This window comes from Aythya fuligula, chromosome 10 (assembly GCF_009819795.1).
Source record: "Aythya fuligula isolate bAytFul2 chromosome 10, bAytFul2.pri, whole genome shotgun sequence".
NCBI lineage: Eukaryota > Metazoa > Chordata > Aves > Anseriformes > Anatidae > Aythya > Aythya fuligula.
The window spans coordinates 1243474-1268991 of record NC_045568.1 but is presented as its reverse complement, the minus strand read 5'-3'; the positions used below and the strand labels follow the sequence as shown (position 1 = coordinate 1268991).

Here is a 25518-nt window from a genome sequence, read left to right as displayed (position 1 = left end):
CTTATTATTCCTACGCATATGAACACCCCACCCCGCAACTGTCTTAAACTGATGACAAAATTTTATGCATTGAAGATCTTTCAGCTGTTATAATTGTCAGTGATGATATTTCACAGTACCAAGTAGAGATCCATAGTAATGCTGAAAAATCTAGCTGAAAGAAATAGTGTACATCTGTTAGTATAGCCTGTACTGCTGGTAGGTCTTAGAAGCTTAATTTTCTTGAACCAGATTTGTATTTTATTGTAAGTACATTGCAAAGTACAAGAGTGGAATATCAGAAAATTAACAATAAAAAGGTTTTCACTAAAATGTACTTGGCTCCTGAAATTACATACAACGGAGCTACACATTTCATTTTTGGAAAGTTATCTTTCATTAGTTCAAGATTATCACATGTAGTCCGTGTTTGTCCTATGGCTGATGTTGAAATCTACTGCTGTGTAGGTTTCAGTGATGAGGTGTGGAAATAGGGGAAGTTAGCAGCATGGTGATGTCAAAAAGTCCCAAACATGTTGTTTGTAGCAAGAGAATAGATCTCCCATGAAGTGCTGTAATACACAGCATGGCACCTAGACAGTCTTAAAATTTGATTGTGGGAAGCAGGCAATTAGGTTTGCTTAAGTATAGTCAGTTGAACAGGATACAGGTAGCTGCAAACAGTTATTTAAAACTGGAACACAATCACTTCAAAACGGGTAACCTAGAAGTCTTTCTTTCTGCAACAGTGAATTAGATCTGTCTGGATGATGGAAAGCTTATTTTGTAAAATCTTGAGGACATCAGCAAGAAAATAACACCCTGGAAATGACATCTGAACACAGAAGCACCACAGTGTCTTAGGCTACTGTTTTGACTACAGATACTGTATTAGCCTTTACAAGGAATGGGGCTGGAAGGCTCTTACCTTGCTAGTATATTTACAAGAATAAAACCAAAACAAAGCAAAACTGTATTTGAATTTGTAAATGCCTTGGAACCCATTTCTACTGAGCTTCAGTGCCATTCACAGAGACAGAGAATCCAGAAATGATTCAGTATGTTGCAGTGTTCAGATTTCAACGTGATTATAGGCTTCATCTGCTGATCTTTGAAGCATAGCGTAAAATTCCTTTTTGTTTTTAGTGTGGAAGAATAAGGTCTTTATGAGATCATTTGGCAGTAATGCTTTCATGGGTATATTTCGCATGTTCTGTATTATAGTAGCATGAGTGGTCTTTAGAAACTTTAAGATAGGTGTTTAGACTGCCCACTTGGAAAGTCACTGAGATAGGAATTCATGGTTCAAAAATCAGAAATCTTTCCAGGATGTTTTCAATGTCTGTCATGTACTTTTCTAAAGATTTGTTAAAGATTTTTCTAAAGATTTGATAAAGATTTTGCTAAAGGTTTTTTTCTTTTTTTTTTTTTTTTTTTTTTTTTTTCTTCTTCTTCTTCTTTCTTTCTTTCTTTCTTTCTTTTTTTCCTTCTGTAAACGTGGATACATTATCTATTTTCCAGGTTGTTCCTGAACCAGAATCTTCACACTGGCAACACCTTCAAATATATGTAGTAAAGCTAAGCTTGTTGTATCATCCACAGATGATATTAAAACATTTCCAAACAACAATTTTGCAGTGTTCCACAATGATTTTGAGATTTTTTTCTTTTACAATTCTTACTGTCTTCTTTTACTTCACTGAAAATTTTAGTATTTTTCCCCTGTTAAATTAACTTTTATTTAACTACACATCTTTTAATATTTTTCTTCTTCTTCCTCGTAATACTATCCTAGACTGCTGTCTACTCCCTATAATACAGTAAGATAATATACAAAAAAATAGCATGTTTATACTGATATTAGACATAATATTAATTTAATTTCTGAGTGCATATTTCAGTCCATTTATGACTCTTTATCTTTGAGCATTTAAAGAAACTATTTACTACATTTTAATTTAACACTAACAAGTGTAAGTATGGGAGAAGAGGGGAGACTTCTTCGAAATATTCAACCTGAAGTTCAAAACACATTCCAAATGGCACGCTATAATAACATATGATTAACACTTCTTAGCAGGATAATGAGTCTGCAGATTGAACAAGTGGTTCTGGTGTATGAAAAGGTTGAGAAAATGATTTCATTTTCAAATACCAAATAAATGTTCATCAAAGTTGTATTGAAAAACCTTTAACAAAGAATACAGGCAAAACTGAATATTATTCAACTTGTAACACTAAATATTGAATCAAGTAGGATGAGACCAAATCATCGACATCCTTGATTACTTTGCAGAGAGCACATTAAAATCCTTAAACTATCCTTGTACATACACTTAATTACTTGCCACCATCCCTAGTAGGTCAGTGTGGACATACAACATGGCTCTTAACTGTAGACAAACAAAATAGTCAACCAAGACTGGAAAGGCTGAGCTGTAGAGATTATCTTACAAGGGCTACCAAGGGGGAAAAATAAAGGAAAAACATGGTAGGGAAAGTGGTGTATTACTGCATGCCATACAGGCAGCACAGCTTACACCATGTACTGCTCTGTTTGTCTTGGCAGATCTGTGTGCGCGGATCTGGCTGTGGGCGTGATTCTGCCAAAGATGGTCAGTGTTCAACTTACACCCATGTTTAGGTCTCTAGTTATGCGTTTGTCTACCATGTGCCTCTCTCTGCCAGTCCACAAAACAATGGCTTCCTAGCCATTTCTGCTCTGAATATAAGAATGAATAACGTAAGCAGTGTGACCATGTACTAAATGCTTAGTTGAAGCTAAGTGATCCAATATGTTTAGATATTTTGCCTGTAAGCCAAAAAGAAAATATAGGGCACAACAAAGAAGCTTTTAGTGATAGTTACTGTCACAAAATTAGATCAGAAAAATTATATACAGTTTCTACCACAATGGATTAAAACATTCTATTGGTACAGGTTGCAATGTTTCATGGCATACAGTGCAGAATGCCTTATGGTGATGCATTTCATGACCTGGTTTTGGCAGCTTCTGGGACATCCTTTCTGTGGCTGAATTTGTGTCTTCATTTAGAAGCAAGGCACACATTGCAAGATGTTGAAGTCCCATCTCATACATCTTTAAGACATCTATGTCCAGCCATGATCCCTTGTCCCTCTGATGATGCAAAAGTCAAATCAATATGTTCAAATAAAGCTAGTAACATTTATATATTTACACTTGTTGAAACTTATCAGCCTATTCTTTACATCTGCTACAGATGTTAAATGCTTTTTATGTGGATGGGTGTAGTCTGTTAATTTTTCTATGGACAGACAGATCTAGAGAAATAATCACAATTCCATATACTATCTCTGAGTTCTGGATTTTACATTTAGATCTCTGAAGTGTGTCAATGATGAGTAAAATCACAAGCAGAAAGAAATTTCCTGTTTACTATGCATCTCAGGAGGCTTCTAGCATATGTTGATTTCAGCAGGTACCTGGCATGGACTATTTTGCCCTCATGAAAAAATCCAGAAGTAAATCTATGCTGTTTCGATTGTGTGTACCATGAATACACAGAAATTCCACTTCTCTCTTCTGAAGCAATGCCATGTTTTTACAAATTAGTTATGCACTGAGGTGCTCGTAACTACATAGGTGTCATTTTGCTTGTACTGGAGTTTGAGTGGACTGTTGTGAGAAGCCCCTCAAATGCATAGGTTCTTTCATTTTCTGGGACGAAATGTACCAATTTCAGTCTAGAACCAATTGTTTAAACATCATGTTGAATGTGTATTCTCCTCCTCCTTGCATTGTTTATCTCATTGTGCGTTACACTATGTGTATCTTCCCTGTTTTCTCCCAGTTATGCTTTTGCTTTGTTCTGCAGTCTGATAAAATCCTTACAAAGTTTTCACACTGTTTCTTACCTTTATTCTCCTTCATGTGATGTGTATTTTAACAATCCCTTTCCCTCTTTTCCTTGCTGCGGTTGATTTTTTTTCCCGTCTACTTTGTGAGCAGACTGTTCCATATCATCATGTTTACTCCACTTTGTTTTCTCCTTTTAGTCAAGGAGTTTTCTGTTCTTCTCTGTAGAATTACACTTTATGACTACCAGGCCATGTGTAGAACAAACAAAGAGAGTAGCGACAGTGCCCATAGCTTACTGGACGTAAGTACAGTGAATTTTCTGAGCACCTTTCCATGCAATCATCAAAGAAAATCGTTGCAAATATCTCATGGCCATTGTAAGTCCATTATTTTAATTTGGAATGTTTACAACTATTGCGTTTATCATAGTACATAAAAGGAATTATAAAAACAAACAAATAAACAAAAAAAAAGAGTTAAGCATTTTCAAGTTCAAGTACTTATGCAATTATTTTTACATTGGACCCCCATTTCTGAGGTTCTGTCAGAATGCCCATTGCACCATGCGAGTCCTCCTTCTCAGGACTTTGTAAATGACTAGTGTGCTTTGTATGGGTGGCTGGAATCACGCATGCCTTTTCTATATGTAAAGACATACACGCATGCAAAAATGTAATTCAAATTTTAAATTGATTATTATTAATATAAGGGTAGGTTCATTGGCAAAGCATATAAGTCAATGATTTTTACATGTTGTTTTTTCCTAGTATTTAAAGAAGATAACTTTTAAAGTAAAATTTCAATGATTATTTAAACCCTTTTCTAACAATCAGCTCTGAATACAAACCATGTCCTTCTGCAAGGCCTGATTAGAGTCAAGCTGGGTCTGCAAGGGCAACACATCCTTCTTTCCAAATCATATTTCTAGTTAATAACTCTAAGGGCATTTTATAATCATTTGTATGTTTCACTGATTACTATAGTAATCTATCATTTAGAACTGCCAAAGCATTAAATAAAACGTAGTTCTTGCACATTAAAAAGATTTTTTTAATAGCTGTTTTAGCATTAAAAATTATGTAAAAGCTGCAGCAAAACACTGTAGTAGTTTTACCAGTCTGGAAAAGTTATCTGATAGTATTTTTCAATAAACAGGGATCCAGCTAGAAAAAATAAGCCTAGGCATAGTTATTCAAATTGTTGAGGAAATATCAAAGTTCTGCCAACTTCTAAATATCTATAAATATATAGTTTTTGTGTTTTGTTTAATAATCATTTGCACTTTGGGATGTTTTCATTTACATATTTACATGACCCCATGTTTTTCAAGTACCTGCAAAATTGGATTTATTGCACTTGCCAGTCTGTTATCTAGTAAAGCCTGAACTTAAAACAAGATTGGTATAATAATAAGTACCAGGCTGTGCAATGAGACTTACACTGTTGGTGAAATACTATAGGATGCTGTAAATCACAGTTGCATGAGAAATTGTAATATATCAAAATTGTTAGCAGCATCCTTCCATCCCAAGGCATGGAGTTTCAGCTCACTTTGCAAGTATTCACAGCATGTTCTTTCTTTGTATTTTTTAAAGATATACAAACTCTTCTTTTAAACCTCAGGTGAGTTTTGTAAGGTTCAATGAGAAAGATGGGCAGAGCTTTGGTTAGTTTCCTATTTTTCTGTTGATTCAATCACTTCTAATAACCATGACTACAGAGAAAGTACAAAGAGAACATGCATTAAAACAGGTAAAGCTAGAGTCCCCAGAAGCATTATTCTTTTTCTATTTTAATGCCACAAATATATATTATATATATAATATATATATTTTATATATATATTTATTTATTTATTTATTTATTTATTTTTGCACATATAGGTCAGGTTATTATGAAGCATTCAGTACATTTTCTACATAAGCAATGTGTTTGTTCACAAATATTTATAATTCCATTTGAGAATTACGGTTGTATAAATACAGGAATAGATACATGGAGAAAAGTGAGACTCTTTAGAAAGTTCTAAAACTAGCATTTTTCTTCATTGTTTAAACAGTAGAGAAGTGGAGCATAGGCATCAAAGACCATGTGATGTTAAAGGAACTCAAAACATTCTCCCACAATTGTGGAAAGCAGGAGTCAGGGCTGGACCCCTTTATCTAGCACAGGTTTTTAGGCTGTGTAACTAAAATGATAAAATAGAGATGGACAAGATTTACAGATCATTTGTTCCATTTCTTTACCTGTATGCGATTCCTCCTTAAAAGGTAACCAGTTTCTTTGTTATTTAGCATATTTTCTTGTTTAAAATGTTCCAAGTTCTGGATAGGTCTCTGTAGAACCACTTTGTTCTTTGCTGAGATATATAGAGAGAATAAATCCTGTTGCATTTTTTGAGGGAATGGTCTTTGAGTGGGAAAGACTGTCTTAGTAAAATCACATTTCATGAGAATGCCTTTATATTGATGTAATGAAATATTTTTCCCACTAAAATTCCAAAACATTTGCTCATTTTATATTCATTATATTGAAATGTATTATTTTCAGATACGCTGAAAGAATTTTTTCATTTTCTCATAGCTTTCATATCAAAAGTAATAGCTTTTAAAATTCATAATGTGTTTTACATTAAATATATCTTATTTATAAATACTAAATAAATATTATTTTCCACTATATCACTTGGCATTATAAAAAGGAAAGTATGCAACAAAATTTTTAATTGCTTGTGAGGGAAATTTCAAGTTTTCTGATTTGGAACAAAAATAAATAAGATATCTCACAGAGCTGATTTTTTCTTTTTTCCTCTACATCTCTAGGCAAGGCTTGTAGCTTTTTCATCTTTTCCTGTAAGACCTTAGTAGGTGAAACCCATTTTCACCACAATAGGTGAAGCCCTTGATGGTCTCGAGCTTTCTGCATTCTAGTTTGCTCTTTCAGCTTTTCATGCCAGTGAATGATGTTTGTTCATTGGCTCTGGGAGTTACAGCTGTGCACGGCTTCTGTGCCTTCTGAAAACTGTCACTGGCCAGTTACTGCCCTGCCAAAGGGCACTGCTTCCATAAGGTGCTAATTCAGCCAAGTAAAACATGATTTTAGACATCTGAGGAGTTCTGTTAAAGTCAGTATGACTGCTTGCATGTACTGAAATGCTCTGTTGATACGGAATCTGAAAAACAAAACTGCCAATTTTTATGCAGCTGAAAGACCCTAACACAAATGTTTGAGAAGACAAAGTTCTCCATTCCAGATGTCTGAAAACTGACTTTGCTTGCTGAGATTATTTCATAAATAATTAATCTTCCTGATATTTTTTTTTTTTAGTATATCCTCATTCCATATTATCCCTAAAATATAGAAGTATTGTAAACATGGGATTTTAAAAGAATTTGCTTTGTTACGATTCAGAAAAATAGAGGGGGTAGAAAGAATCTTGAAAATTACTTACACTGCTTACAAGTGGGTCTTCAGTATGACACATATTACTTCATTTAGGTAATTTCAAATTTCAGAAGCTTTTCCCAGTCTAATTAGATAATGAAAGGATATTTACATTAAAGAGAGGCAAGTCTGAACTGCAGTCTGAGTAAAGCCCTTATTATCCACCAGAGCTGTTCCTCCAGCAATAGCCTGGGAAATAGGAACCCCTAGAGGTTAAATATTTAACAATCACTTGCAAAACTTTCCTTTTCCAGTTGATAATCTGTGTGTCTGACCAACCACATTAAAAGGAAATTTCATTACTATATTTTAATATTCATTGTAATATTTTCTTTCATAAAAGTTATTCTTTTTTCTCATGCATTTGAATATCCATAGCATTGCTTTTATGTGAATAATTCAGTTAAGATATAAATATTGATATTTTGCCTTTTTATTAAATGAGTTGCTTCTCTTCAGCCTTATAATGCCTTCTTTGCTGCAGTAAAATGGATTATGACTGAGCTTGTCTTGTAAGTAAATTTTATCAAGAACTTCAAAATATTTATACAAATTAATGAGTATTTATACTTTTGAATACTTAATGAACATTTGTACTTCTTGCCTTTTATATCTATTGTGCTGCTTTTCTTGTATTATTTTTAATTTAGTAATAGTTCTCGATGTTTGGCAGTCCAATTTAGCATTGTTAAAATCTGAAGAAATTCTAGCTATATGAATGCACAGTTCCACTTTTATTATGTTATTCATGGTCTTCACTTATATCTGTATGTCTTTGCTTAGTAAGTCGAGCAGATTGCAATACACAAACTAAATTTATTATTGTGGTTACTGTTAAATTTAACATAAATGCCTGACTGTTTGTAATGCTGCTTGGGTGGGCTGTTGTCAGTATAGCAAACTGTTAGAGTCATTCATTGTAGTGTTTGTCATTTCATGAATTTCGGTAAGATGGACCCTTTACAGCATATGCCAGATAAGGTGTACTCTGTAGATTGTATAGATTTTTTTTTATCTTGTATAATTCTTCTAGCAATTTAAGTTAATACATAATGAGCCTTGCCTTAAAAGTTTGTCTGAGAAATCACAGAACAATATCATATGAGGAAGAAGCCTTAAATGCATTTTGTTATTAAGGTATTTGTTTTATTATTGTGTTTACCAGAGAGAAGAGTTGCAGATTGAAGTGAATTTTATCTGCATTGAAATAGATTTTTTTTTCTTGTAATTTTTTTTTTAATTGCAAATTAAATGATCTTTCTTCAGAATTTGTGATAAGAGCTAAGGAGAATTAACTGGCCAGAGTACAGAGATTGATCTTACATACAGCTTTCAAAGTAAATATCAAGAAAAGAAATCATGTTAGAATCAGACTGATGCAAGCCATAACAACTTCAAAAATTTTAAGAAACTTTCTGTGATTAGAAATACTGTTGTTTCATATTCCTATGATAAACTGGATGTTGGTTTTATATTCTTTACACTCACACTAACTGACAGACTGGTATTTTTCAGTCCATACTTCAGAGTAAATTGCAGTATTTTTAGTGGGGAAAATGCATTCTCTACACATGTCTAGTTAGAGCTGGATAGATGCTGGTTAATCAATCTTTGGCACTCCTTTATATAAAAAGAGTTTTATTATTTTAAATCCCAAAGTAATGCTAGGAATTATTTTATGTGTACTCCTGTATGGTAGCCAGGGCAGTTGTAAACAGATGGCATTTTACTGGACAGTCAAAATACACTGCATGCTGAAGAAGAGCTTTCAACAATATTCAATAGTAAAAATGCTGTATGCTGCTGTGCACTGAGACTTTTCATGGAGACCAGATAAGAATAAGAATTCTGCTTAGTATTAGGTTAATTTGTGATTTATTGAATAATTTCAGAATGAATTCTCAGTGGTAAGGTACAACACAGTGAAAATCCAAGAATAGCAGAAGTTGATTACCCCAGACTTACACTAGCCACATGAATTTCAGTTCTAAATTAACTTTTATTTAGAATAGGATTAATGGTATCAAACTACAGGCAATTTAGTGTTTTGAAAATATTCTGTGGGATAATTCAGAAAATCTAATCATTTCTGTAGGTTCCTTGTGGAGTTTAATCTATGCAGTTGGTGGCACTCTGATCTAACAGCAAAAGGTAAGTGTAATATATATATATATATATATTTATTGAATGTAAATAATTTTTTAGATTAAATAATAGACTCCTGTTAAAATTGGTTTGTCTCTCATTTCAGCATCCTTTTCTTTTTCTAATGTTTTCCAAAATACAAGATAATTAACGTATTTGGATAACTGGAGTTCTTGTGTGCGCTCTAGGAATACAGTACACTACTATAATAGAAAAGTTTAAATAGTAAAAAATGATTATTTTTTTCTGCAATGTTTCCCTTCATTCCAAAGAAATCCTTATGAACAAAGCAATTACACTAGCCTTTTTCTGATTATACTGTTTATTTTTTCCTGGGGCTATTAGGACATGTAGGAAATTCTTGTGCTGGAAAATACAATTTCAACTAAATTCCAAAGGAACATGGTCATTTCAGTATAATTTCATTGGAGATGAGTTTTAAAACTTAAAATAGTAAATATTTTACACTTTGATTTTTAAGCAAGAGAGGTTAAATATATATTTTTAATCTTCCTAATCAAAATAGACATTTAAAAACAACAATATATATATATATATATTTATAAAAATTCAGTTTACTCCAAACAATATTTTAAAATGTTGAGACCTCATCTGAAATAATAATGATGTTTTAGCCATAAATAATAAATCATCTCCTAAGGAATGGAAGTTTTGAATTTCAGCTGCCTCTTATATTTTGGCAGACTTTTTATGACATTTTGGAGGTGTTGCTCAAAAGTAAGGGGTATATTTGCAACTGTGCCATTCAATTGGCTACTTCCTAAGCCAGTTGTGCAGCATGCCCTTGACTAGTATAATGATTTAAAGTGAATTCTTCAGCTTCCTTTTTGCAGATTTCTATATTCCTCAACAAGGCAGGAAATAAAATCGTTACTTTAGATTTTAATTCCTATTTACATTGACTGGATACTTGGCTGTCTTTATGCCAGAATAAGATCCTGAAAAAGGTTAGAAGTTAGAGTATGGGGAAAATGGAACACCCTAATGCCGTGGAATATTCCAGTGTCCTCTATGGTAGTAAAATGTTGGAACTCTTCTAGAAATACATATATATATATATATATATATATACATATATATATATATATATAAACTGTCCTAATAGCAACTGGACAGTATGGCAGTAAGTGGCAGAGCGCTTGTCAGCTTCTGCCTAACATGTTTTAAATGCTGTGTAGGGGGAAAGGGAGGCTGAGATGGGTGTCTGCTGGAGGTGAAGATTTGATAAGAGCCTTCTGGAAATTTACATGTATCGACTTAGTGTAGTTGTAGTGACTTAGTGTAGTGTAGATGTTTCCATCATCCCATGCTAATGGAAACTCTATACTGCATTGCAAAGTTGAAACCATTTCTTCAGATACATGAACAGTCTGTTGTAGATTGGATGCACATATACAAACGCCTCTATGAGAACCAGCTAGACACCATTGGCTTTTTGGGCTGCTTCATAATCAGCAGTTTCTACATGAGTCTTCTAAAAACCAAGAGTAACTTTCCAGTGATGTCCCTCAAGGTGTTGAAAATATATCTCACACTTATGGCTGGGAAAGATGCTAAGGTTTGCTGTGCTAGCCCCAGGAAAGGCAGAACTGTACCTTACATCTGAAGAAGAATGGCAGTTATGCCAGTCTTAGAGCTTGGTTCTTGTATAACAGTGCGAAGCAGCCTGAGTAGGAAATGGGTAACTTTTTTCAATGTTTTTTACAAGTGTACTGTACAAATATGCTGTGATATATCCTGACGTGAATGTCCAGTGGCACCTGCATTGTATGCTAGGGAAAACATTCTTTAAGGGCAGTATCCCTCTTTGTCTCATAAAAATAAATGTCTGTTTAGAGCACTACATATTATGAAAATTTAAGAGCATCCCCATACAGCTGCCAATTTACCAAACCAAAGTAGGAAAAGCACTCTTGCAAAAGATCTTGTTATGTCAATCACATTTGTAAATGTGAGGAAGAAGGTGATGTCCCACACCTTGGACAACCCCACCATCTTCTGGACTCTAAAGAGGGTCTGAAAATCTGAGCCCCATGTCAGGCTGGTCTGCCATTTCTGACAGCCTCTTTATTATATGAATCTTATGTTGATACAAGTGAGAGTAGATCCAAAATTACAGATGAGGTAAATTTTGGTCATTCTTAACAATACAGAAAGAGAAAAAAAAAAAGGGAGAAGGTACAGTAGAACTAGTCAGATAATTTTTACAAAAATGCTAACTTGTTAAAGTTAGTTCCGTAATGGAAACATCAGAAATAAAACTTTTCTGACCAGCTTTAGTACTTTTCTTGAGGTATTATTTGGGGGAATATTTATTGTAATTATATACAAAAATAAGAACAGTTCAGAAATGTGCATCCTAGTGCTTGATTGCAGATGTGGTTTGGGTCATTCCCCTGCCACTGTGTAACAGATACACCACTGGCTTTCAAACAGATTGTCTTGAATGAAAGATCTGTGGAGTCCCAGAGCCTGTTTAGTGTAATCTATTTTTGTCATACTTGGTCTTGTTTTCTCACTTAGCAATTAGTTTAAGATAGCCTTAACATTTGTGCTGATGTGCAAATGTGTTAAGGAAGACTGAAAGGTTGGAGAGGAAAAAGAAAGGGAATTAGAGAGAGACATTGCCCAACAGATACATCAGCATGAGAGTCAGAATAGCTGCCTTCAGTTCCCAGCTCTGCTACGGTCCTGTAGTTTGACCTTGAGCCAGTCACACTGTTTCTTTGTACCTTGATTTTCCAAGCTTTAAGGCATAAATAGTGTCACTTCCTTCTCCCTTGCACTGTTTCGGCAAAACGGCTTTGAATGAAAGGCATTATGGAGCCTTTATTAGTAGTATTTTGGGAAGCAGATTACAAGCATTAGTTCTGGGTAAGGTAATGCTTCTGTCCCCTACCCACAGTTATTTTAACTGCTGAAATCAGTAAAATCTACCACAATTTAGTTATCAAATACATGTAAACACCCATAGTTAATGAGTTAGTGATGCACAGCATCACTGAAATAAAAGCAACAGTAAGTCCATCCCAAATCCACAGAGAAAGAATAAAAAACTTGTGCATAAATATGAAAAAAAAAAAAAGCTGGCAAAGGCTAAACCATGAATAACTACTTTAACAGTTATGTGTTACTAAATTACATTCCATGGATAAACTTTTTTTTTTTTTCTTCTTCTTCTTTTAATTGAAAAAATAGTGTTATGCACTGCCTAGGAAATCTCACAGGGTGGCAGAAGCTGAGTAACATTTCCGTTCTCTGTGAGCTCTGCAATACAGCATCTCATCTTGTTCAGAATTTTGTGTGCTGTTCTTCCCATGTTAACAACAAGATATTTTTTTTTGCTATGCCCATAGCACAGAGATTGAAACAAACCCTAGAGCCCTGTGATACTGAATATCCAGCTTTTGTTTCTGAACGCACTATAAAGGAGACCACGGGGAGTATTGCTTGCGATGACTGTTTCAAGTAAGCCCTTTCAATTTTTTTTATACAAGTGTTTGTGACAAAGCAGTAAAACTGAATTATCCAAGATTATGTTAAAGAACGTATCAGTATGTTATGTTTTATCTTAAATAATGACCTCTGTCAGGGTGTCATTTCTCTTATTCTAGGGGTCATTTAGAAATTTGATACTCTTAGATTAAAGCAATGCCTGTTGTTCTCTTTTAAAAATGTAAAACCAGTAGAGACTTTTGCTCAAAGAATAGTGAAGTCTTCTTCTGGAAACAAGCAGCATTCTAAGGGTAAGTTCTGCAACGGTTTAGATACAGAGAATGTTGTACTGTTGGCTCTCCTACGCAGGAGTGAAAACCTGCTGGATAGGTTATAAGTTCCCCTGTGGTACGGTGAGATCTGGTTGTTTTGCTCACATGCCAGACATGTTTCCTGCTTAGAACTGTTAGGCTGAAAGAGTGGGAGAGGATTAAACCTATCCTGCAAACTTTCATTGCAGGGAAGCTGAGTTAGTAGCAACAAATCTCACATGTCAGTGCTGTAACCTTGTCAGTTCTGCCAGTGCTTCTGTAAAGTCACTCCTCATAGGGTTAAAAGAAGAGATATTTACAGTAATAATTTGTCTATTAATATAAATGTCCAGAAAAAAAATATAAATTAAACAAAAATTGTTACAACTGTCCCCTTCCAGACTAAATCAACATGCAATTAGCAAAGGTAAAATTTTCTTCTCTTTGAAGCTAATAGATATGCTTCTGGATTTGCTCCTAAATTTTCTCTTCAATATCTTGTTTTAGAACAGGAAATAAGAGTAAGTGGATTGGAGACATATTTTAAGTGCTAATAGTCGCTTTTAATTTGCTGCTGAACAACTTCTAATTAAAAGGAAATTATTAATGTCTCATGTGAATAATAATTCTTATCTGGTCTTGTGAGATAGAAGCACAAGTGCTTTATAAATTGATCCAAGGGAACCCATCTAAGTGTAACAATAGATCCCACTAACTGAAAAAGGACAAACTCAACAAAATCAAGCTATGACTTTTCCACTTGACATATCAAATACAATGCATATTACACTACTATGGATGCTTGTGCCAGCTTTGCAGAGTTCAAGAAGCTTTGTGATCATTTGGTGGGGGATTACTGAGAAGTTGTGTAACAAATGATCATATATCTCGTGATTAAATATTGCAAACAGTCATGTCTCCATGAAAAGAAGATTAATTTTAAAAGACCAGGTTTTCTCAAAGGAATGCAGATTTCAGTCTGTCTTAGGTAACTTCAGGTCAAAGGAAATAACTTTCAAAAATAACACAATTCTGAAATGCTTGGACAGCGCTGAGTTGGAAACTGAGTTTAGTGAAAATTATAGTATTTCAAAAATAATGCACTAAGATGCATTAAGATCTTTTTCATGGAAAAACATTTTGTGCTCCACAGTAGAACAACAACAACAACAACAACAAAAAAAAAAAAAAAAAAAAAAAAAAACCACCCTGCAAGTTACAGAAGAACTGTTAGATTCTCATGAGAAAGTTCTTCATTATACTGTTTACCCACTGTCATTAACAATCTGCAAATTGGATCTAAGATTGCAGACTGCATTAGATTCCAAATATTTTTGTTATAACCCAGGACACTTTCCCTCAGAACAGCTAAGGAATTTGACACAAAAGTCCTTTGTAGACCTACATCTTCTGACCCAGTTTTCTGTTTTGTGGTCTCTGTATCGATAAGTATTTTTACAAGCAAGTATATTGCTTAATACTTATAATTTAAGAATGATGAGCTCAATGACTCAAAATTAGGGTTCAGCTTTATATGCAGAGTCTTAAACTGACACTGTGTTCTGCACATCGTCTATTGCATACTGGGGGCTCAATTCAGATCCCATTGAGACAGTGGAATTATTTTATGTGCCCTCTTTGGATTGTGTTATAGATTAATCTGTTTATGATGTATACTTGCAAATCTTGATTGCAAATAGAAGAAGAGGTATGTTACATTAATATTTAGCTGAATATGCATGCACTCTAATATTCAGGCTTACCATTTCATTTCAAGGACAGTCTAGAAAAAGTCGGTATTCTGTGAACAGGTTTGCAACCAAAATTGTGCAAATACTCTGCTGCAATGACATTTGTGTCACAAGTTACTTGTTCAAGTCACTGTCTTTCTTTCCTGCCGTGTCAGGCACAGTAGAGCCCTTGTCTGAGTAAGGAGTATAAAAGCAGTTCCATAGAAGAAGTGAAAATGATGACTGCTGCTAATTGAAACAACATAATTTTACTTAGATAAGACATTTTGGAGGACAAATACTATGTTATTGCTAACAAAGTCACAGTCATAGTCAAGAAGGTCATGTGGTGAGAATCAAAGGCTCAGTCTGATTCAGTACTGGATGTGCTGTTACTGGTCTTGTAGGAATACTCAGCACTTCACAGTGCTTAATCGAAGGGGAACAGTTACCAACTGTAGTTATGAAAACTAAACCTTGTTCATATAAATGTTTCCAATCCTAACATTTCATGATGGGTGCTTAGATTTAAAATATCCTCACAAATAAAGCACACTCAGTAAAAAGGTCTACATGTTAATTACTTCATAAATAGCTGTCTCACCTTTGCAAGCCAAGGTGAAAACTTATTCAGGCAATGGAAGAGAATCTATAAACTGAAGTGGACTTAAGTCAGGCATATACAGACATATAAAATATGCTCTGTATATGTAAACTTATCTCTTACTAGCAGAAAATAAATACTACTTTGAGATATTTTGCAATGTTTAAAGCTGATTTTCAAAAATATAGGTTATATTAAGAAAGCAGGAGCCTAAAAGAAAATAAGAATTAATGCAAGAATGTCATTAGGGTCAGGGTTTGGCTGTCCAACCCTGTAATTTTTTGTTATTCAATATCCCAATGATTATTAAATTAATCTGTTATTTAAACAGCAATAAAAAACAAGTCAACCCACATTATCTGTCAACAAAATAGAAAAACTAGGATTCTTTAAAAATCTGAAATGCTTTCATGTTTTCCAGTAAGCTATTCCCTTTCATAAGAAAAGAAGAAAAAGAAAAAAGAAAGGGGGGAGGAAGGGGAGTACATCAGAAAACTTGGATGATAGACTGTTAAATGTTCCATGGCAGTACTGGAAACAGTTAATTTCCAGAGATAAATTCTTAAATTATTTAATTCTTTTTTTTTTTATTATTTATTATTATTATCAATGTTGACTGGCACTCTTTCTATCGAGTCAGAAAGATACTAATGCCAAAGACACTTAGTGTAGGTTTTAAAGATGTTCAGCTGTTCAGAGATGTGTTTTTGATGAGGCATTAGATTTGAACTCTTTGGCTAAATAAGCATCTCAATGGTTTTGCAGCGTTGAAAAGTATTGCCCCAATATGTTAGCTAATTTTTAGTGCAAGTATGTCAACCAACGTTCTTCAGCAGCTCTCACCAGTTAAATGACCAGTTTTTGCCTTTTGCTACTCTCAGTGTTGCAGAGTTTCACTGATGGTATTTAAAACGCACTAAAAATTATGTTGTGTTGTTATAAATTAGAATGGATGATGGCTGTTATGATATCTGACCAGGAGAAGATGCCTGATATGTTTAGTATATCTATTCATCCATTTTTAGAACAGGAAGGGGAAAAAAAAAAAGGTTTTCTCTCATTACAAATCTAATTTTCGCATAAAAATTCTGATATTTTTGTTTAGTTTCACTCGTTTTTATAAATACCATTAATCTTATCATTAACTCAGGCAGCTATGAGTGTCGGTATAGATCATCTGTAAACACAGCAACCTACTCATCAAAATATTCGATGGATTTAAATATTAAGTATGTATTAGAATTTCAAAGTTGAATTGAGTGCATGGTTGCCAAATTTGCATGTGCAACTCTAGAAACTATGGATATAGAAATCAGGCAGCAGTTGCAAAGACAGATGTTTAAAAATCTTCCCTTTTAACCTCTCTTCATGTGTGATAATATACTGGACTTCAGTGTAGTTCAAGAATCTGGCCATACAACCATTGACCCCAAAACCAAAGCCCCCTTCTATTTCAGTTGCAGTAATTGTGGTTGCACACGGTGAATACCATAAACTTGAAGAAATATTTTTGTTCCTAGTTGATTCTTTGTGCACAGAATACCAGAAAGATATATGCTCACTAGGGAATCAGGGAAGTATGTAGCTACAATCATCCTAACTCAGGGAAAGACTTTTGCACTTGTCTTAATTATGCAAGATGAACATTATTTCCTTTACTATGTTGTAATACTTCATGAAAATTAATTGTTAAATTAAAAGGAATTGCTCAATTGATTAAACACTGTCCCATGTACTATATATTTGGCCCATTGCATTGTTAGTAAGCAGACAATTATCTGACAGCGAAGATCATCAATAAAACAGATGATTTCTCTTGCTTTCTTTAGAGGCTGAGTATTGTGTTCTGTTCATTGTCAATAAGAAGAGAAAAATGATGGTGGAATTATAGTTCATGATGATGCTGAACCCTTTGTGTAGATTTCTAATGGCAAATTTAAGACTTGTCCACTGATTGCACATATTTGGCAGTAACAGATAAATAATGATGCAAATTAGATTCAGATAGTTCAGGGCATGAGTATATTAGTGTCAGGAATAGTGCAATCTGTAGATATTAAAATGGTAATGGTTTTTAAAAACCATTTAATCTTAAACTGTGCCATCATTTGCTAAAATGTTTCTGCATTTGTTGCTCAGTAGAAGCTTGCCAAACTGCTGTATTTGATCGTGTTTAAAATGTGTAAATAAATATGCAGTTCAATTTCCCATGAAATAAATAATCATTTGCCTTTTCAGATGTAGTTAGTTTACTTCTAAACAAATCAGCTTGCCACATAAAACAAGCAAAGCATCAAGGGCCAATTTTTTCTCATTCAGAGCTCTCTATATATGCATCAGAATATCCCTGTAGATTTCCTGGAGTAATTTGGGCAGTAAATTATTATCCATCTTCTAGAAGACATTTTATGTTGTATTCATTTTACCGTGTCCATCTTATATGACCCTGAAGCAAATGTTCCCTATATTTCACCATACTTTATTTTTAGACTGTGTGTTTTATACGGCTGTTTTTTCAGCAACCATGTCAAGTGCACATGTGATACCATACAAATAACTGGTTTTGACCTATGCCCATGTTGAGCCAAAGGTATGCTATAGTCACACTGGTGATCTTGACGATGGTGGACAGTTTTTAATCTCTGAGAGCTTTACTTATATGTTCTTTGAAGTCAAGGAGCATTCCACATACTTCAGTACTTGAATTCTCAAGAGTCAAAATTTTGTCTATGGAGTCATCTTGCACCTGTGTTTTGAAATCAGGGTCTTCCAAACTTTCAGAATATTTATCAATGTAACAAAGTGTTTGGGGCAACACTAGTATTGAAAGAACCTTGTAGCAGCCAAAGCCCCCAAACTCCAGGAGACCCCCAGATTGGTTTCTGCTGTTCCTTAAAAAAAAATTAATAAAGTATCAAATTATGCAATCTGGTCTAGTGAAATCATTTACTAAAGGTTTTTATACTTAGTGTAAAATCCTATATCACTTTACCAACACATCTCCAATGTGTATGCTAATTTACTCTTTACTCTAAAAGCAACAGTGATTATACTGTTTGTCATGCAGTGCAATGACAAACAGGTGCAATTTAAAGTCACCATATGGGTAATTTTATCTTTACCCTTGATAATGTATATTTTGAATGACCAGTTCAGGAAACACTGTAACTTACTATTTTCATTTAAGAAAATAAGTGCATGAAATAATAGAACATGATATCCATGTTACCAGGAAGGTCTGTGCCTGACAGTCATTAGTTTAACAATTCTTTGGACAGTTGTTGTCAAAACTTTTTTATTATTATTATTTTTAAGACAAAGATTTTTAATATTCCTTATTTGTTTTGGACCCTTTTTAATGTGTTAATTGAATTCAGTGTTATAACTGCATATGTTCTCAATAGGACCTAGCATTGGAGACAGACTTTCATTATTATTCTCAATTTCTGTTTATATCAAAGTTTTTCAAAAGGAATCAAAACCTTGGAGTTTGCTTGTCTAGTTGACAAAGCCATGCACATGTCTATTTGATAATTCAGACTCTGTCTCTCCATTTGTTTGGCATTGTAGTGGCCATGAAAAATCTAGAGAATAAAAAAAATTGCTATGGATCAAAGGATAAAAAGTACATTTAATGTAAAAAAAAAAAATAAAAAAATAACCAGAGTAATCTTTTTTGAAACATCATTTTGATGGTAAGGAATATATACTGAATGAAATGGGGATTCCACAGAAAGTAGAGAAAGATAAGGAAATGTACAGTGGTCTTTTCTTGCAGTTATGTACAACTTTTTCATTAGGAAACTTCATAGCAATGGCAATGTGGTCCATCTGTAAGTACTATGAAATCTTGGAGATGCATTGGGCAGCTTCCTAGCAATTCAGTCCATTGATGTTTTCATCTCCTATGAAGAAAGAATGAGAGAGCTGGGAACATTCAGCCTGAAGAAAAGTTGGCTCTGGGGGGGATCTCATTGCAGCATTTCAATGTTTGTTTGTTTGTTTGTTTGTTGTTTTTTGTTTGTTTGTTTGTTGTTTGTTGTTTTGTTTTTGTTTGTTTGTTTGTTTTTAAAGATGAAGAGCAACTGTTTGCTTGGGCGGATAACAATATGACAAGAGGGAATGGTTTTAAACTAAAAGAGGGGAGATTTTAATTAAATGTTAGGTGGATATTCTTCACTTAGAGAGTGGTGAGGCACAGGTTGCCTAGAGAAGTTGTGGATGCCCCATCCCTGAAGGTGTTCAAGGCCAGGTTGGATGAGGCCCCTGGCAGCGTGAGCTGTTGGGTGGTGTCCCTGCCCATTACAGAGGGGTTGGACCTAGATGATCTTTAAGGTCCCGTCCAACCCAAGCTGTTCTATGATTCTATGGTAACTCATTAGTTTCTCTGTAGGGTTGTTTTGTTTTGTTTTGTTTTGTCACAAGTAGGATGAGTTGTGCTCCATCTCTTAGCTCCCCAGTTCTCCACTTACATCTTCCAAATAGCCCACAGCTGAACTGCTTGAGAAGTTTACATAGAAAATTTAAGCGTGGGAAAGTGGTGATCTCCACTCATTCAGTGTTCATAGTTAAGCTCAGTAGTGCTGTAAAATGTAAATATTACCACTGCTTAAAACTTAACATAATTTTACATTTTAAACAAACCATAATAAATATTAACCAAATGATAGATAGTAGCTGACACAGTGAAAGGATGTTTTGTAATGACAAGAGATTTAAGTTGTTGTATGAATGTCATAATATATTAAGCCGAGTAGTAATATACATATCAAAAAATGTTTGGAACAGGAAAACTTATTAAAATTGGAATACACTGAAGTGAATTTTTAAAGCCAGGCATACTTGTGAAGAATTGCTAATAGTAAGAAACTCATTTCAGTTTATAATGTTTTAATAATATAATACAGCCTGACTGATGACAAACAACACAAATATGACTTAGACATCTATACATTTAACACTTCTATTTATAAAGGACTTGGGAGTTTAACAGATATTTAATAACCTTTGAGTTTGAAAAACAACATGAATTGTCATATTTGAATGCCATGCAGGGGGCATTTATTTTTCCTTAAGTAATACAGAATTTTCAATTGCTGTGGAGATGATGACATGCAGTGTACTTAATTTTTTCAGACGTTGTATTCTCAGTCATTGGTAAAGTTTATATCTACACAAATTAACAACATCCTTGCAAAGCACATTGTGGTCACATACAGTGAGCATTTTAGTTCTTTATTATATTACACTTTTTTTTTTTTTTTTTTTTTTTTTAATGCAACTCCTGATCATCCCTGCTGTTTATACATCAGTTTTTGTTTCATGGCAGTCCTGGAGCATGCCAGCTTGATTTTCTATATGAAATGAAATCAAAAGTTCAGTTCAGGGAGCTAGACAAGCTAATTTGAAATGCACCCCCAGAGTATGAATAAGGTAGTCACTAGATCTTTAGTATTGCCTTTTTTGGATAGATTTGTTCTTATTTGTTCCTGGAGGATTGGACTAGATGATCTCTCAAGGTTCCTACCAATCCCTAACCTTCTGTGATTCTCTGATATTGCCACCCGAGGTGCTGATGTAGGGATAGTCTGTATTGATTGACATTGTAGTTTTCCTATGGATGTAATCTTAATCTAAATAGTATCAGAATTTCCTACTCCTGTTTATATACAAGTAGAAATGATCAATGAACAAATATTTAAATACCTGTGGACAAATAGTATTTAACTATCATTGATGTCATTATAGTTTATATTCCTAGAATTCCTGTTTTCCTAGTAGCTCAACAAAGAGTCTCTGTCTAAAAACAGTTCCAGAAATCTTTACATTGATGTGTTTATTCTTTGAAAAATAGACTTAGGAACTAGTTCAAAAAATGCATTGCAGTTGGTATCACATAGCTTTGTTATCATAGTTATACTGATTGTAAATGTTAAAAACCTGATAGAGATTTGTCAACCTAAAACTAAAATAAATCATAGAAGCATTGCTTACATATTTGTGGCTTTCTAATCTCTATACTGTAATTGGGCTTGCTGTATAATATGACTATACTGACACAATAACTGTTAGGCTTTTAGGCAGGTGGCTTGTTGTACGAACAATACAAATTGCTTCTTTGCTAGAGTTAGATCATCTTTGTAGAGTAGACCTAAGTAGTAGTTAGCCCTCATGCAGTTCAGAACTGACTTTTAAAATGTCACGTGGTATCTGTGAGCATTCATAAGTCAGAGGATATCAACTAGCTTCTTAATATTTAAATTATATGTAGAATTTAGCTTAGACATCATCTAACATTTAAAAAAAATCTGAGATTTCCCTCAATACAAATCCCAACTAGGGGTTTGTATTGTAGGGCTCAAATACTAAAAACTCACATTGGCTAACACCATAGTATAACTGCATCTCTGTCTTCTGCTAACCTGTGACCAATGCCAAAAAAGCAACGTTTGAGCTTTAGGATCTGACACACTGTTTTATGCCCGTTACTGTATGCCCTCTGTTTGTTGTAAGCAGTTTATCATAGAATTGGGTACTCACTGACTAGGGAGACCCAGTTATGCCACAGTCTTAAAAGTGAGCTCAAATTTGTTCAGGAACATCAACCTTGACTAATGTTTAACATTTGTGGGATTGCTGAGCTTGATTTATTTGCAAAAGTTTTGCGTTCCACTTTAGCTCTAGTGATCCAAAATTCTCCATAATCTTACATCCTCAAATCCTCAGTACACAAAGTACTTTTTCATTCCAAATCCTATATACCCAAAACTTCTGAATGTTTATACAGTTTCTAAGATGTGTTTCGTAAGGTATTATTATCTGAGCCATAGATTTATGAGAAAGCATTCCCTGATTGATAATGAGAGACAAAGGGCATTTCTGGGGTTTACTGTATCAAACAAAGCAGTTCCCAACCATGCAACAGCTTTCCAAGGTTCCAGATCTTTCGCAGGCAACAGGGAAACTGAGGATGATATTGTTATTTTAAGTCCTTGAATCCAACTTTGTTCTAAGTAGTACATCTATACTGACACCAAATTGTGCTAGTCAGTGAGGCTATATGTTGTAGCAATGTGTTGCTTGAATAGGGTCACGTTACAGGCCTGAAGCTGAGAGCTTATCTGTGTCTTTTAATATGAGAGAATGACTAGCTGTTTTTTTCCATGGCTTAACTTCACTAAGAACTGTTACTATTGGTATATATATTATTTTTACAAATTGTGTTAAAGATATTCCATTCTCTACCATCATTTATTGGAAGAAAAATAAACAAACAACAAAACAAACAAAAAATAGCAAAAACAAAACAAAACAACAAAAAACACACAAGTACCCCCAATTTATGATTGTGATATAAACATTCATTCATTCATTTAATGCATAAGTGAGAGAAAATGGTTGGAAATGTAGCCAGCACCTGGAAAGCACATGATAGGAGTTGGATAAAGCACAATGGATATCTGCACTTCAGTTGAATGGTTAAGATTGTTCCAGACCATTAGGGTTGAACATTTGCAACCAACATTATGTTAGGAACAGATATTTGAGTGCAGAATGCACAACATTTTCGTTTACTGTAACCCTGGGTGCTGGTAGGTGTTTTTCTTTCTCGAAAAAATGGGAAAGATCAAATTGACAGATATAAAAAGGTAATCCCAAGTAAAACTAATCTTAATCCAAAATACTCAAACTTCTATAATTCATGTTTGTACTCATAAAAATACAATGAAAGGCCTGGAGGGAAGTGGCCAAATTTACATAGATGTTCAAGCATCAGAGCTTTCAGTGGGGACTGAGTTGAATACCATAGAAATTCAGAATATTTTTTCAAATCTTTGTGCCTGCATTTAGGTTGCCAATTTTGTCCTACTTTTTTTTTCCAGTTCAAACAACCATAGTGAAATTCTTCCATGTTTTGTAGGATTCTTCTTCATAGGCAAAACAACTGCTAGCTAAAAGGTCTCATTTTTTATTGCCTCCTAAATGTGACTGATTACAGAAAAAAAAATACAGGGAAAAAAAAAAAGAATATACATATAATGGATTTTTTTCCTTGAATAAGGGTCATGAAATCAAATATGAATCTAAACAACTATTTAAATGTTTATAGAATTAAAGTCCTGCCTAAAGTGTGTGTTTATTGCAACCATGTACTTGACTGCATAGCTAGCATCTGTCGTCATGAGCATGGATATAATAGCAGCATATTTTTGTAAAATTAAAAAAAAAAAAAAAAGCTGTAAAATATGTCATATAGATCATAATAATTCTTAGTCCTGAAGATAATGGTTTAAAGCAAAGCACAACAGTGCAGTGTTTCTGTGATAAAGCAAGAATTAAGTTTTAAGTAGAAACACACAGCACTGTCTTTAAATAAATTGAATAGCTCTTAATGCTGGTGCCATACTCAAATTGTCTCCAAACTGCAAAAAAATACCTTCCATTCTGCAGGATAAGAGAAAGATATTTTCTCTAAATTTTTGGTTCCTCAAGAATAACCTTGTCCTGTATCTTCGGAGTTCCCCGTTGTTTAATATTCATTTTGTCCCCTCAAACACTTTGCAACCTTTGCTGTCTGAAGAAAGAAGGGGGAAATGGATCTGAAAGCCAGATACTGCTGAATGCTACTTAGAGATTTACTGTCACTCTTAGTCATTGAAATGTGTCTTGCAGCAGTGTCACTGGCCACCAGCTAGTTGTTGTAAGCCAGGAAAAGGAAAATAGTTCAGTGCAGGTGACCAATAAGTGATCGCATTTGGGATGCCCAGTCTGAATAATATAATACGACTGTGTCCTCTCTATAAGCTGTCTGGCTCACTGTCAGTGCCATAAAAAATATGCTGCACTCAACATATGTTCTTAAGATTAGGTGTGTCTGGGGCTATGCAAATGGCTGCTTATTAATAGGGAAACCTCAGGTCTGTGTTTAGTTTGCATTCTGTCCAAAAATGAATGCCAGTAGACAAAGAAATGGATTAGTTCTTCTGTGTGGAAATACAGAGACTAATCTATTTAACAGTGATATTGATTGCCTTTAATAGCAGATGTTATAGTCAAATACTAGAAAGTAAACAACTTAAATGTTATGTTAGCTTAGCTGAATAAGACACATTTTACATATTTGAAGTTGAATTATTTCAGCTTTGCCTGTTATGGATGTGGTTATGTTAGGGAAATTTCATAGAGAAGATGCATATACAGAGTTTGTACCTTGTGACTCAGATAGTCATGAAGCAATGTCCTGTATTAAGCAATGATGGCAGTAAGTGGCTTACAGAAGGGTGTGATCTTCAAGTTGGCCCTGTTCTTACTTCAGGACTGCTTGTCCTATCATCCCTGCCCTTTTTGCCCAGATCTGAACATCCCCCTCCCTGCTAGGCATATTGGTCACTCTCCCAGTTGTCTTACTGATACTTTGCCAGACCAGAGGTTCAGAGGCTGGAAGATGAAAGGAAGAGAAAGAAGGACACACTACAAGGACATTGAGGCCCTGGAGTGTGTCCAGAGAAGGGCTATGAAGCTGGTGAAGGGCCTGGAACACAAGCCGTGTGAGGAGCAGCTGAGGGAACTGGGGCTGTTTAGTCTGGAGAAGGGGAGGCTCAAGGGAGACCTTATTGCTCTCTACAACTACCCGAAAGGAAGGTGTGGGGAGCTGGAGGTCAGTCTCTTCTTGCAGAGGACTAGAGGGAATGGCCCCATGTTGTGCCAGGGCAGGTTCAGGTCGGAAATTAGGAGACATTTATTTTCAGAAAGAGTAGTCAGGCATTGGAACAGGTTGCCCAGGGAGGTGATGGAGTCACTGTCCTTGGGGTGTTCAAGGAAAGGTTGGGCCTGGTGCTTAGGGACATGGTTTGGTGGGTGATATTGGTAGTAAGGGGATGGCTGGACCAGATGATCTTAGAGGTCTTTTCCAGCCTTGATGATTCTATGAACCATAGTCTGTGGAAGAAACAATACACTTTATGTAACTGTATGAAAACTTTAATATATACAAACAAGATGAAGAGA

At 34.5% G+C, this 25518-nt stretch overlaps 1 protein-coding gene across 8 annotated transcripts in view; it reads left to right on the top strand.

The window, feature by feature from the left end:
• Positions 1–25518, top strand: part of CACNA2D3 (calcium voltage-gated channel auxiliary subunit alpha2delta 3) — a 518406-nt gene that overhangs the window by 484880 nt on the left and 8008 nt on the right. For all 8 annotated transcript variants that reach the window (XM_032193911.1, XM_032193905.1, XM_032193903.1 and 5 more), the window contains 4 exons: positions 4046–4121; positions 7724–7776; positions 9360–9415; positions 12787–12898. In XM_032193911.1, coding sequence (XP_032049802.1) covers positions 4046–4121; positions 7724–7776; positions 9360–9415; positions 12787–12898 — 297 coding nt within the window. The remainder of the gene's footprint in view (positions 1–4045; positions 4122–7723; positions 7777–9359; positions 9416–12786; positions 12899–25518) is intronic.